The following is a 15436-nucleotide window of genomic DNA, read 5'->3' as shown; positions in this document are numbered from 1 at the left end:
GGATAGCCTTATCCTTTACACCATTTAATCGTGTCTGAGCAGAGGAGAGGAAGAGGATGCTTTGTCTAAAAAATCAATTGTCGCAACTGGTATTGTCACTTTTTTCAAATGGGAATAATAACTGTCACCGTCATATCCCAAGCGGATAGAAATATGGTACATCACATGCGAGACAGAGACAGCAGTATCAGTTGAAGGTATAATAACAGGTATAATGTCTTCTCCTGACAAAGTATTGCAGTAAAGATTCTAACAGCTCTTTGCCTCTTTAACATGTTGATGATAAAACAGATGACACACCCTGAGGGGAATGGGCCCTGTGAAACTCTTGCTAAATGTCAAAGGCGCTAATATTTTGACAAGCCTTTCTCTCTGCTGTATTTGAAGTCATTAATTTATCACTACCTTTGTTCTTTTAAAGAGATGGAGGTAGCATCACCAGACATTGATTTCCCCCCCCCCCCCCACCACCACCACCTTAAGAAAAGAGAACAGAAAATGTGCGTTTGTTGATTCTAATTAGAGCACACTTGAAATTCAAAGCATTCACCTGCTTGGGGCTTGATCCATCTTGGAATGTAATATAAAAAAAGAAAGTAATAGGGTTGTGATTCAGGTCAAAGGTTATGTACAACAGATATTTGATTTGGCTATATAGACAAAAGGGCACACAGATTTATTTTAGCCGTGTTTAAGTCTAATTGAATGCGACTGAGTAGAACAGCCTCCATCATCCAAGGACTCCCATCACCTATATACACGCATTCAATTGTATTATGCAGCTATAACTGGATAATTGCACTCAGGATCTGTCTTACTGTATATACACACACTCTCTCTTGGTTCTCTCAGGTGTGTTCGGTCAGGAAATGAAAAGGAGGTCTTTGCAGTACCCATAAGTAATACATCTTTCAGAGATTTAATATTGCCACATGAGACGGAGCGGCAGTCTGACAATCGACCAATGTTGCATTACACTTCATGAATATTCATGAATGGCTTCGTGTTCGGCATGCAAATGGATCTGAAGCTGGCGCCGAGCCTTGTGAGTCCAAAAAAGTGTTACACCTCTTTGAGATCATGAGGCCGGTCTATTCTGCACTCCTGGATTGTATTCATGAACATAGTGCATCTTAATAATTAAAAGAAGTTCTTTGCTTTGGATTTTGATGAGCTAAGGTGTTTATTATTCAGCATCATTAGACAAGTGGTGGAATTCTCATTTCATATACTGTGCATCAGTGAGAAGAGATCCTGGCTTCCTCACATCTCCCAGTCATTGCTTTGCCAGACCGTCATAATCAAAGAGCAGATGCTCAGTTTCAGGAAGGCGTCTGTGATCTGTGTGTATGTCTGTGTGCGTCTGTGTGTGTGTATTTTGGGGGATTGTGTGTGTATGCGTATATGTGTATGGTTATTTGTATGTAAATGTCTGTGTGTGTGTGTGTGTGTCTATGTCTGTTTGCCCATGCGTATATAGATTTGTCATGTGTACCTAGTATGTTGTTAGAATCCGTGTTCACCTGCAGCTCAATTCCACATTCATCAATCTGTCTTATCTCCCTGCTTTGGGTCACCTAGTCTGTCCGTGAAAGACATTACACAGTGCCGGATTCACCACGATAGAGCGATCCAGCAGTCAGTCATGCCTCTCCAGCTTCTCTTTTTCAACAAAACCAGTCACCCAGCTAATGTGACAGGTTCCCTTCAACTGCCTAAGTCTGATGTGCAGCTGGGCAGATCTGTTGATGTCTTGGCTGGGCATTAAAGCACACCTGATGCAGGGTGCACAGTTGTTTTTCTGGAGGGCTTGTTTGTTCTCTGACCCCTCCTGAAGTGATAACAGTTCCCTCTTGCAAACTGAAGAAGTTGGGTCTTAGGTGACGGTCTCATGGGACCATGGCTCATTTCCCCTGTGAAATCCTCACCCTCAGAGAGAGAGGCTGCTTTATGTCCATCACACTGCATGCTGCCCTAATCAAAGGTGGTGACGTAGGACGCCAACTGTCACTGTTGGAGCAAATCCCAGAAATCAGCCATCATCTTCCCCGGCCATATGCCTTGCAAGCTCTATGTGACGCCATGACACCAGTATTTAAAAATACCCTTCGGTTATTGTGTGGGCGGTGGAAAGATAGTGCTTCACACCATCAAAACTAGCCTGTGAAATGCAATCCATCTTCAGCATGAGATGGAACACTTAGCCATGTCAAACTGGTCACATGATGTCTTTGCTTTGGTTGCCAATATAAATACATGCACATTTTCCTTTAATCTTAAAAAAGCTACTGATTCCTGTTTCTTCTTAGACTGAAGCAGTGATTTTCTGGACAAATGAATCAGGTCATGCAGTTGTCTAGTGGTGCTGAAATCTTGCCAAAATTTTAATATCTGCTTATTCCCTCCTTTTATTACTTTAATTCTCTACAACCATTTTTTGCAATTCAGATGTGTTTGCCTCTGTTTTATTAAAAGGATCCCTCGATGTGATATACAGTACATGGGCAATGCCCCATGCTCAATCGTATTTACAGATATGACAGTTTAACTCCTAATCCATTAGTCTGATGCAGGCTTGTATTCAGTGGCTGCCTAAGAAAAGGCCGTGCTTCATTAGCCACAGTGGACAGTTTGTTGCCAGATTAATAGCTAAATACTGAGGTAATTTGTCTGTTTATTTATTTATCCTTCGGTTTAACTCATCAATGAAAACAAGAGCCCAGTGTGATTTATATTGAGAGTTCAAACCAAATTAATTGAAGAACTCCTGGGGTGGACTTGTACAGGCATTATTGATAGGATGCCCTTAGCTTGAGTCTCATTGCATGTGCTGCTCAGTCCATTTGTGTAACATATGGAAGTGTACAGCGTGTGAAGCAGTTATCTTTAGGGGAATTGTTAATCATCTCAAATCGCGCAGAACCTGCTTATATGGGCATAATGCAATATACTGTGCGATTTAGCCGTAATTAAATGACTTACCTTTTTATAACATTATGCAAATCACTCATTTTATCTCGACACTACATACACAGGACAATCACCGGCCCCTCACAATCTCACAATATTACAATCTGCCTGCTCCGTCTCCTGCTTGCGTCCCATTGTTTTAGAGGGCCCAAATGAAAGCCATCTGGGGGCTGCTGTCCACACCAAGACAAGGGAATTAGCTCTCTGAGTGTCCCTTATCTCACTGCCTCCACTCTCCACCCGGTGCACTCCCATTCTCCTCTAGTAATGAGTGTCTACCCAATTTAGTTCCTTTTCTCTCCAAGGGGGAATAAATCCAGCACAGTCCTTTGGATGAAAGAACCAGCAGGTCCCTCGCCTCTTGCCCCGTGACCTTAATTGACAGGAAATTGTATTTGTCTCTCTCCCTCTGTGACAAAACAGGTATCCGGCTGGATTTGCTCTCCATGCTCAGTACGATGACCTCTGTCCCTTTGTCTTTTTTTTTCTCTTTTCAGCTGCTCCTAAGGGTCCTAAACTCTTCATGTCCCCTAGTAGGGCAAAGGTAGGGGACACGGTGCGCATCACCGTGCAAGGATTCCAGGTAGGATCGCCTGGGGTAAGTGCATGGGGTTTTAAGTAAATGAGGAGACTTGTGTATATGTGCAGTTAAGCCTGTTTAGTTTTCTTCTGAAGTGATCACTCTGCCGGGCAGAGACATCTTTTCCTCTGGCTTTTCAAGTATGCATACAAAATACTAATTTTACCCAATATGAAGTCACATTTTACCATTTTGGTTCAAGTGTACAGGCTGTAAAATATTAAATAATTTTCCATGCTGTTTTGTATTTGTACTCAGTAAAGCCTCAGGCAAAGAAACTCTACTCTCTCTAAAATGAATGAACTAAAAAAATATGAATTTGTTTGTGAATGATTGGAGTCTATCTGATGTCTATGTCTATCAGTCCTAGCCAACTGGCAGCCATGCTTTGCTAGCCGGTGTAGATTTTGCTACTTTCAGACTTCCTGCTCCATAATCCCAAGGAAGAGGCTAAAGGTAGCAGCAAAGAGATTGTCTTTGTGTCACTTTCATCCCCTACCAAAAAAGACCATGTCCCTAGTGTGAATGGTCTGTTGATGGTCCTGATCTATTTGACAGGAATGACACATTGAAGCCAGGCAGCTGGAGCCAGTCAGGTGAAGAGGATAGGGCTAATCCTGATATAGGATCTGTTAATGGCCCACAGCACAAATCGCCTTTGTTACTTCTCGGTCACTGCTCCAGGAATCTCTAGGAATCATAAGTCAGCTTGTTGTTTTTATTTTGTTTCACTCTTCTGAGACATTTCCATGTAAATGTAATGTATTGTTTTGGGCTTAGTGCGCCGAGCTATTGGCTGCACAGATTTGTACATGTGTTTATGTCTGCCCAGTGACCTCGGGAGTCTTTTAAAGTTTTTCTTTGAACAGTGTTAAGATTGGTTCTTATAAACAGGCTTGACTGTGGCATACAGCCAGTCAGGCCCTTCGGCAGCATGGGCATCAGCGCATGTAGACTGATCAGACAGCAAATTTCCCTTATCCTTCCCTGGACCTAGGCTTTAGGGTTTCACAAGGAGATAAGATTGCGTGTCTAGACTGATAATTTTGCCTCCCTCCTTTCTGATAAAATAACATGCCAGTTTCCCCTCCGGTTTATTGTTTTAGGAATTTATTATGGATGATCATCCTACAATGTGGTTTTTACTTTGTATTCATTTTTCATTTTGCTTTATGTATGAGATTAAATAGGACATTGACGTTTCAGCAGCACAGCGCACAGATCTTTTTAATTTGGATTCTACAGGCACTTGGGGTTATGTGACAGGAAGGTCTTACTTAACCCTTTTTAGTGTTTTTTTTTTTTATCTCAATGTGACCTTTATCAAGAACCTGCCTCGATCTACTAACTCATTTAACCTTTGTCGTGATTTAAACACAGGCCTTGGAGAACTCTTTTATAAACATTTATTTTGAAAGGTTAGACAATTCATACCAGCTTTGTCACAGAAATTACAAACCAGTAAGTTGAGGATTTTCACTGTATCAAGCACACTTTTACGCCAGTCATGTTTAGAACAGTTTACCTGAACTCTGAAGTGTTTGGTTTGTTTGGGCATGTGAGAATGATATAGTTTGAACTTGGGTGCATGCCAACCAAATGCACCAATATTGCTTGGTCCAGGGGAGGATTGCAAAGTGTGTACTTTTTGAGTCATTGGAGAGGGATGTTGACATCTGATAGTAAGCAGTCGCTTCTGCTTGAAGAAGCGCGAGGGAAGGACAAACTACTGACTGGACTGATTTTCATATTAAGCCGTTTCGTCGTGCACTCTTAACCGATATGAACAGTTAACCGATATGAACAGTTAACCGATATGAACAGTTAACTGATATGAACAGCCACACAAGCTGAATTTGTTGGCTCTGTCTTGATTTACCCCACTTCTGTGAATTTAAATTAGCTAGTTCATGCACCTCCACATTCAAGCTGTACTTGAGCAGAGTGAACTAAAATGAACCAAACCGACAAATAAACCTTTTCAGTATAGTTAGTTATAGCGCGTGGAAGACCTTGACTTTAGACCTACTTCATTCACTGTGTTTGTCATTGTTGATCTCTCCGAACGACATTGTGAATTACTCATTTCTTTAGGAATAGATATAGCCTTCTGTCTTGTCATGCGTCATGTACCTCTGAGGTCCCAATGAGGTGCTCTTTCCTTTGACATAAGGCTTAAGTGCTAGAAACCCCTTTCTGCACTGAAAGACTGCTCTGCTGAAATGTATTCCAGGGGCTTTTATTCCAAGAATGAATCAAATGGATGGCACTGTCTGTATTCTGCACATGTGTGAGTGTGTGTGTGCACTTGCATACATATCCAACAGTGGACCTCAAATGTTATACACATTCGTCAGCAGGGGACATTTTGGAGGTCCACTGTTGGCGAATGTGTAACACCAGTGGTGGAATGTAACTAAGTACATTTACTCAAGTACAGTAATTAAGTACAAATTCAAGTCACTTGTACTTTACTTGAGTATTTCCATTTTATGCAACTTTATACTTCTACTCCACTACATCTTAGAGGCACATATTGTACTTTTTACTCAACAGCATTTGTGTGACAGCTATAGTTGCTATTTAATTTTTAGATAAAAGTTTTTCATACCCTCCCTGTCCAGTAAAAAATACATATCTCCGAATTTGGTGACTTTGAATTTGATTTTTTCTACACTGGCCCTGAGAGCTCAACACACTGCAAATAGACAAAACAAAAGCAAATTAAGAAAACGTCTTTACCAATTTGACAACATGTCCACCATTTGGAAACAATGCTGCAAAGCAGAAAACACAACCAAATACAGAAACACAATGCAAGTAGCACAAACAAACTGTTTCCAGGGGATACTAAAAAGCAATGATCACACAGCTGGAGATGCTTGTTATCCCACCAAAACATCAATTTTAGCTCATTTTCCAACACCACTGACGGATAGCTGACTTCAGTAACTTTCACAAATTCACAAACCATGGCAACAAAAAGTGATATTCACACTTCAGTATGAATATAAAGACAGAAGATAAAATCAGCATTGTGAATAGTTCATAATTATAGAAGTTCATAATATAGTATAGAGTATAATAATACATTTATTCTAAGATAAAGTGGCTGAGATTATTTTCAGAATATTTTTGTCACATGGAGATCTTTACATTTTTGAAAGACATCAAAGAAAATTCATTTTCATTCAGTACATGTGTCAGAAAGGGATTATGGTGTGAGAAGGCAGAAGAAGAAGCAAAACCTTAAACCTCAGAGATGGAATCATACAAGAGATTCACCCTCTGACTGTGTCCTCTTATTATCTATGAACATGTCAACCCACTGATAGGAATGAAATACTGCTTTATGGAGGGCTGTTTTTAAATTTGAAATGGGGGGTTCTCTGGAGGGCTCAAAAATGTGAAGAGATAAAACTGTTGTAAAGTGAAGTGTTGATTATTAATGCATGTTGTTAACTTGCCACTGCATTAGGGGGAAAACTGGAGCTTGTATTATTCATGTATCCTTTGCTCTTAATCTCTTGGCTGAGCTTCACAGACTTTCACTGCACCACCCTCTCACCCACCTTTCCTATTTTTTCCCTCTATCTCTTCTTTCCTCTCCTTTCTCCTCCTTTTTTTTCTGTCCATCCCATGTGGGTGCTGGGTGTCGATAGAATGAGGTGTTCCCCGAGCCCCTCTTCACCTGGACGCGAGTTGGGGGCCGCCTGCTGGACGGCAGCACCGAGCGAGAAGGGAGGGAGCTGATTCTGGAGAGAGTGCCAGCCGAGCTCAACGGCTCCATGTATCGCTGTACGGCCCAGAATCCTCTGGGATCCACGGATACGCACACTCGCCTCATAGTCTTTGGTATGTACACTCAGCTCAGCAACACGCCCTGGCCCCGTTCTGATGTGGCTACTACACTAGCAGTTAAACTGAAATCACATTTAAGTTTGATTAATTATTTAGAAGACGATGAATATGAAACAATTTTTTTTTTTGTGACTGACTGTGCAACTTGGCTCCACAAGAATTATCTGGAACACTTACACAATTACACAGTTAAATGTCACAGAAAATTACATAGTTCTACAAAATTCATTTCATGTATCTACAGTATCTTTGAAAAATACTTAAGAGATTTATGTGGCCGCTTTTAGGTATGAATCATTAATGCAGCTAAGTGTGTGATTAATAAGAGATTGTATCCCTAATTGGTCCAACAACACATTCTTTTTAAGGCTGCACTTAGTGAGGATAACTATTCTCTAGCAAGGGATTTAGTGACTATTCCATCAATGCTATGTCTTGTACTGCTCTCACTTAAACACCAACAGCCAACAGTGGCATCAAAGGTGAAATGATGATGAAATCAAAGGACCTTTGTTGTTGACCGTGTTAGAAAAGCACTTTGTTCAATGGCCAAACCGAGGTAACGTGTTCATCAGAACCTGGAAGTAGTTCATTTACTGGTGTTGATGTGGGAGCTGGATAGCTTACGGGCTCTATTATATCTGTGTGTCTTGCTCCTCTGGATCTGTTTACTCTGGACACTCTTGGAAGAGCTGGGATCTGCCATTCTGAGCTCCTGGAATCCTCAGAAAGCTCTCTCAATGAGTTTTAATCAAATAAGTTCTGCTATAGCTAAATGAGTGCTGGCTTCTTTAGTCCTTTTCAGATGTGCACTTTACATAAATGTGTATATTTTTATATATTAGACAGCATATTTCTTTATTCTATCTAATTAATTCTGATATTGAAGTGTATATGGGGGTTTCCACTACTGAAAACAGGGGGCGAGCCTCCCCCGCATTCACAGTGGTGATTAATTAAGGCTTCGTCAACAAAATAAGTTTTAAAATCCATCATTGATGCAGCCCGGAAGAGAACTGAGAACGCTTCTTCCTTGGTGTCATCATTTTCCACCATTGTACCTCAGCAGTGCTACCAATCCCTCTTGCATACCAGATACAAAATATCGTGCAAGGATTGCAGCTCTATCCATAATGGCCTTGTCGTGTTTGAACAGAACCATTACGAAACATTTACGTAACAGGGACCTATGTTTAAAAGCCCAGAAGACATTACTATACTGTAGATAGATAAAGACAGCAATAATACAATGTTAGGGCTTTTGACACGTGTACTCTACAAAAGTCAAGTCACGTAAGAGGAACAGGGTTTTCTTTTTTTAAATGCAGAAATGTGTGTGCCACGCACACACATGCACTTCAGCCCTGAAGTGCCCTATTAACGTAAATCAGGTCGACACCATTTTCATACTTCATCGAGTCTGAAACAAAGAATATTGTATCCATCATTTTTTTTAAATCCTCCGCCTGAAACACTCCTGTGAACAGGGTTTAAAGTATGTCACAAATGTACAAATTACTGGGCGGGCCTAATAAGAACCCACTTTAAGGGGAAAGTGCCACTTCAGGGAGGCGTTACCTTGGGAGGCGTTTTGCTAGGAAGAGCACTAATGTCTATTTAACACCCTGATGCACCCTCAGGTGTCATCGGCTACGTGCCTAGTATGGCCCATCTGTCTGCCTGTTCCTTGTAGATTGCTTCCCCTCACGCTTAGGGGAAGTAAATGGTGATTAAGTGACCTTGGCACCGTCCCTCGTGGCCTTGAGATGAGACACTTCTCTCTCTGCCGGGGGTGAACAGAGAGAAGTATTTGGGGGCTCTGCTCGTTGGCAAAGTGCTCAGTATACATCATCAGGAATAATAGAGTATAATGACAGCTTGGTATAGTGAGTCTCCACTGACGACGAGCGGCGCTCACGTCTTGATGATGTACATCTTTAGCCACCCTCAGTGATAATACCCTCTGAGATTACTGTGAAGTGAGTCAGCAGTGAAGAGCTGGACAGCGACACACGCACAGGCACCCAAACTGCACACACATGCAGAAACACACAGATACGTATGCTTATGCAAATTTGCTTATGCAAATTTGCTGGGGCAGGCAAACACAGGCGTGCATATGCAGAGTGCACACACTAATTTCCCTGTGCCTCTCGGAGGAGCTGCTATGTTAATGTGGTTGCAGTGAGACCGGAAAAGTTTCACACTGTGCTGTATATGTTGTTTCCACCTGCTCATATGTGAAGTCAAAAAATAGCTCACAAAGTGAAATTCTTGGCTGTTGCTAATACTCTGCAAGCCCTTCTGCTTCTTCCTTTGCAATTACTTGATCCCTCTGAGAACTTTGAAAATACATTGTCAGAGTGTATTGTGCAGGGCAGACATTGGCACTACTTATTAAAGGTGGAGTCCATTTCTCCAAACCCCTTTCCCAGACTGTCTGGCCACAGCTGTAGTTGCCTGGTCTTACTGCTGCTAAGTGTCCTGGTTGTTCTGGTGCTGTGCTCTGTGTTCCCAGTTCCATTAACAGGCCCAATCTTTCTCACTGGGGATGTGCCATTTATCACGTGCTTCAGGAACTTTGGAGTTCAGCTTCATTAGAAAGCCACAACCAATGTCAGAGATGACAATTTCTCTCTCTCTCTCTCTCTCTCTGTCTTTCTCCTTCATATGTTCTTATTAATTCCCTCCTTCATTCTATGAGTCACCCCGTCTCTCAGTAACAGCTAAATTTTTTGATCATCTCACAGTTGATTTTTTTTCCTCTTTTTCCTTCAGAAAATCCAAGCATGATGAAAAACACACAGAATCAGAACAGTAAGTATCCCAGCCACAGAAATGACTAGCTTTGAGTGTGTGTGTGTGTGTGTGTGTGTGTGTGTGTGTGTGTATGTGTATGTGTTGTCATTATAATGCACATCATGATTCCTGCTGTATCGCTTGATCATCATATCAAAATGTGACACCGCTGTCTGTTCATTCAGAAAATGTGTGCAGACATGAGGTACTGATCAGAGAAGCACATTCTTTGGGAGACTGTGGTTTCAACATTCAAAGTATTGATGTTTCTCATTCTGTCCTGAATGCATTTTCCCAGATAGACTGTGTGAGAGTGATTCAGTCAGGATTAGTCTTTGCCGATGTTCAGAAGCAGCAAGCAACAAGCCTCTTCCAATGACTAAGCGAGCCTGTCACTTTTGGTTGAGTGTGAGATTATTGGTGTTTCATATGTGCAGTAGTGGCTCATTTGCGGCTTCTGAGATTATCATATGTAAAGATGAGGGATTGTCAGGAGAAGCCGCAGGGCTGTGACAACAACCTTTCCATCTCTCCCTTTTTTCTGCCACTCCCTCTCTCTTTCGACTTCAATCTTTCTTTCTGTCTTTCCTCTCCTCCTCTCTGACTTGTCATAATGACTTTCTGTCTCCCAATGCCAACTTCTCTTCCCATTTCATCCATTTCTGCTCTTTCCCTTTTTCACCACCTTATTTTCCCTAGCTCACAATCTCTGGTTTCGATGCAGATTTACAGGAATTTAGGCCTTATTGTCAGTGCAGTTTATGCTGTAGTGTAAAAAGGATCCAAGTTTGGCGTCTCCACGACTGAAATCAGAGTTTAGATACAGGGTTAAGAAAAACTGAAAGAATCACAAGAGGAGACTTTTTAACAGCTCATGTAGATTAGTTTGTACAAGCAAGACTCCTAGCTTCACTCAAGCTCGATAAAATAGTATAATGGCAGCATGTCTAGGTCAGTCCACGTGCAGTAATTAGTTATTAGTGAAAGAATCCACAATATTATTCTGTAAAATACATCAATAATGTCCACTGATTGTAAATTGTAATTTCTGTACCATGAAGCAAGAATCAATAATTTCTTCTTTTTTATTGCAATGAGCTGTTGTTGATGAACTGGAAAATGTACTTGAATGGTATAATTGCATAGCGTTGCACCCATGTTTGTCTCAGCGTGCTGTATGAACAGCTTCCCAAGCAGATGGCAAGCGGAGCTGTCTTTAAGCTGAACTGCCCTAGTCAGATGAGATTTGAACAGTCTTGTAGTCTTACATGAGCTTCACTCTTTTTCTCACTTTTCCTGTTTCCTACTTTAAAAACATCTCATTATTTGTCTCTCGTCCTCTCCCACACTCAATTTCTCTGTCTGCACTTTGTTTTTCGCCTCGCTCTTCCCCTACCTTTCTCTCTGCTAGTCGTATCTTAGGGATGCAAATCTGAATATGCAAATGCTATGGTAAGCACAGGAGCAGGTGTGTCACAGCAAGGACAGAATCAGGTCAGCATGGACGCACAGACATGCCTAGCATGCAAGTCAAATTGGTGTACAACATGGCCCCAAGAGGTCACCGCACACGTGCCCGATCGCTTAATGGCTGAATACCCAACTCCTCGCCTGGTGCGAGTGGGAAGGACCACCCCTGTCAGTCAGTCAGGGCCGCAGCAGACAAGAAAACTACGCTTCCCATGAGGGGTTAGATTCATACATCTTTGTCAGAAATCCAGTCTCCCAGACAATTTGTCAAGCCGCACTGTATGACAATGAACAGAATTTAAGAGATGAGTGAAATTGAGGACAAAATGCGACATGTTCTCTGCCACATAGTACTGTGCCTGTCAGCCGAGGCTGGTGGAAGTCTGGGGTTGTCACCTTATTGTGGGCAATGCATCAACTTGGTTGAGACATGGTTGTGCAAACATAAAGCAAAATGTATGGACTTTCATTCATTGCATTCATTGATTCAAAAATAACAATACCATAAGTGCCCGGAGCAGTAATCGAGTAATCTGCATTTTCAATGTTTTTTTTGCCGGACATGCCATATCTGTCATTTTCCATAGTGTCATGCAAAATTCTAATTTAAGAACAGAGGTCCGATCAGAGACAGGAACCAGACTGGTAGGAGTAGAAACAGATGTGCTGTTGGCAAAGTCTGAAATATCAAGTAGGCTTGTAAAGTCAGCTAACTTGCCTTCGGACTACACAGTATTTTTGCCTGTTAATTAATGGTCAGTGTGTCAGAATAGACAATTATACAGTCATAAATTCTTGCCGTGACTTGGCCGAGAGACATGGCAGACTACACGTTGGTCTCCAACCGATCATAGCCTGCCGTCTTTCCTGAGCTAAGTGATGACAAATCATTGCCATGTACAGTACTGGCTGCCTAAAGCCTAAAACCCTAAAAAAGAAAAAACGACTGTGACCTTTCCTCTGTGTCACATTTCCACAGCACCAACAACATCATTCCTCTCTCACCTCTTTCTTTTCTGAGGCGTCCCAGGTGCGGTGTTGCTTGTGATACACCACACAGGATAAAACGATCAAAACGATCAAACAACGCCCATATTCGTTCATGACGCCCTGTCAGGTCAGGCTATTATCGGGCTGAGATTGTGTTGTCTGAACCTGCCATTAAACCTTCTCTGGAGTCGACGCATCATCATGTGGTCATGTGCAAAAGGAGAGCGTTATGTTTTCAGCTGGCATTTTAGGTCCAGCACAACTGAGGTAGAGTCGTCCTTTATTAAAAAGAGCATGTTGCTACAGAAATCAGTCCCAGTTCAAATTTAGGTTGGCAGAAATGTACTGAGGTCTGAGCCAAAAACTGAAGGCAAGCAGATGGCTGGGCAACTTGCATCTATGATTGTAGACTGGAAGGGGACCTCAGATGATGATCTTATGGTTGGGTGAGCCCATTACAGAACGAAATGAAGTACTTATTGAGAAGATCCAGTTGTTATTGTCTAATGTTATATGACTTGTATAAATAGAGTGGAATATGCTGTATATAAAATGTCTAATTTTAAATGATTATGTAGTTCTGTGGAGATTTACATTCATTAAGGAGTCATCATGACCTTGATAGTTTAATTAAAACAATCCTGACAAAACATTTGATCCAACTGTGTATGATCCAACTTATAATAATACAATAAACATTTCTCAGCATGCAGACAATATTTTATCATCCAGACTCATTGGCCTGACTTACCTGACAGGTCTAACCACTACCAGGCCAAAATTTGAATCTAATTAGTCTAGTCACACCCAGATGTGGTCAGGCTCACATTGTCATTGTGATTGTTGATGTAGCCACAATCTTGGCACGATCTGAACAAACTGTTGGTTGTGTCAGCAAAGCGACACCCACAGTCAGTCACATCTTTCCTCCCACAACAGCTCCAGTTCCACAGTCCTCTCTGTAAGGTATCCATGAGGGAGCTACAGAAAACAATAGCAGCATAAAGCCGCTGTCTCTGCTGATCGCTCCTCTATAATCTAGTATCCTCGCCGTGGGCCTTAGAACAACAAGTCTAAAATAAAAAAAAAATTGAATTGGGGCTTCACTCCTCATAGCTCACTTTTTATCTGAGGACTCTTCAAATATTGGGTAAGAAATCTTACCTTTGTGTTTTTATGAACTGTTCCAAAGGCCATGTGGGGACATTTTGGGGAGTTGGTGCAGTGGTAGCCCTATACTGTATATAAACGTTGACGCCCTTCGGGGTCCATATTCTTCATATATGTTCTCTTCGATGATCTTCTGAACTGGATCCGAGGTGACGACTGTGAGGTTGTGGTTAGGTCAGTGGTAGCTGTTGGATTTTCCATCCCTGTTTGGGTGTCAGGTATCGACTTGGGCTGGGGGCAATCAGGTACGACTGTAGTGCTGAAGAGGGACCCCTCTTCCTGAGGTTTATACCATTAAAATAGCATACAGTTTATTTAGGAGTTAACAAATGTGTTGTGCGAAAAACACAAGGTTACTTCACACTAAATCACATTCATTGTATTTGAATAGGGTTACAAGTCTTAAAAATTGGGATTCATGTACGCTATTTTAGAAATATGACTTTGCTGATCGACAAATAGAAGCCTGAGGAAGTGCGTCTCTGTCTGATTGATCGTTTCTTTGGTTTTTCTAGATGGCGCCTCCCGCATGGACATGCTCGGACTAACGTGGATGGCACTTGTCCTCACAGTGACAGTGGAACTGACGTGAAACCCTTCATCCGAGACACTCTCACTCACACACATACATGCACATACTTGCCCTTCTTACACAACATCCGCACATGCACACAGAAACACACACACGCACACACACTTTCCACAAATCCTACAAGCCTTCTCCAGTCATCAACAGGCCCTCCATGCGTCAGTCGATCAGGAAACCGTGCCACCACAGGATGGCGCTCCGCTGTTTTTGTAACAAAATAATAACCAAGATAATGATATCAAAAGAACAATGTGATGAACATGACAATAACCACCTCCTATATAGCCCTGCCCAGTTACACCTTTTTTGTTTCTTGTCCCACGTCTGCCTGTTGATCAATAAAATCAGTTGATTTGAAACGGAAAAGAAAAAAGCATTTGGATTTTATTTTGATGAGTCAAAATGTCATTGGTGTTGACTGAAATGTGAGAAGTGGAACTGGCTTAGGCTGCGCCACCATATCAACCACACCCGTCTGTTACATGTCCTGGGATGCACCTGATTAGCAACAAGCTGATAAACCACGGGGGAACAAACACAGATGCTCCAAGAGAACATTCTTTTTTTATTAATATACAACTATTCCTTTTTCCTGATGGCTTGGAATGTACAAGAGGATTTAAATGCATTGAGAAACTAGAAAAAAAATCTCCTTTTTGAGTGTATTTTGTGTACATCAGTGTAAATATTGAAAATAATTAAAGAGGTTATATGGGTTATGGTGAGGGATGGTTACTGAGATAGCTGGAGTTTACACTTCTCCACCTTTGTTTGTACTTCATTCAACACTGTTTTCAGAGATAATTCTTGGCTGAAAGGACATAAACATTAACAGCCTTTCTGTTTCTCATTGGGCTTTTTATATCTATATGGCAGGTTTCCAAGGACAGAGTAAAAAAAATTATCTAACATATGTCTGCTGTTTTGGGGTTGTGGTGCATGTGACGTTTGAAGATTCTTTCTCCTTTTGGTGTGTTGCAATTGACAGCACTGCAACTCATTGTCAC

General features: G+C 41.6%; 1 protein-coding gene across 2 annotated transcripts in view; it reads left to right on the top strand.

Moving 5' to 3' along the window:
* The window catches only part of igsf21a (immunoglobin superfamily, member 21a), a 154535-nt gene extending 139994 nt beyond the window's left edge, over positions 1–14541 (top strand). The window contains exons 7-10 of one of the 2 annotated variants that reach the window (XM_070903230.1): positions 3468–3553; positions 7213–7405; positions 10190–10228; positions 14356–14541. In XM_070903230.1, coding sequence (XP_070759331.1) covers positions 3468–3553; positions 7213–7405; positions 10190–10228; positions 14356–14432 — 395 coding nt within the window. In that variant the 3' untranslated portion in view covers positions 14433–14541. Of the gene's footprint in view, positions 1–3467; positions 3569–7212; positions 7406–10189; positions 10229–14355 lie in introns of both variants that reach the window. The other variant, XM_070903229.1, reaches the window with a different exon arrangement.
* The last annotated feature ends 895 nt before the right edge of the window (positions 14542–15436 follow it).

This window comes from Enoplosus armatus, chromosome 3 (genome assembly GCF_043641665.1).
Source record: "Enoplosus armatus isolate fEnoArm2 chromosome 3, fEnoArm2.hap1, whole genome shotgun sequence".
NCBI classification, from domain to species: domain Eukaryota; kingdom Metazoa; phylum Chordata; class Actinopteri; order Centrarchiformes; family Enoplosidae; genus Enoplosus; species Enoplosus armatus.
Note: the sequence above shows the minus strand (reverse complement) of the source record. Positions and strands in the feature narration are given on the sequence as shown.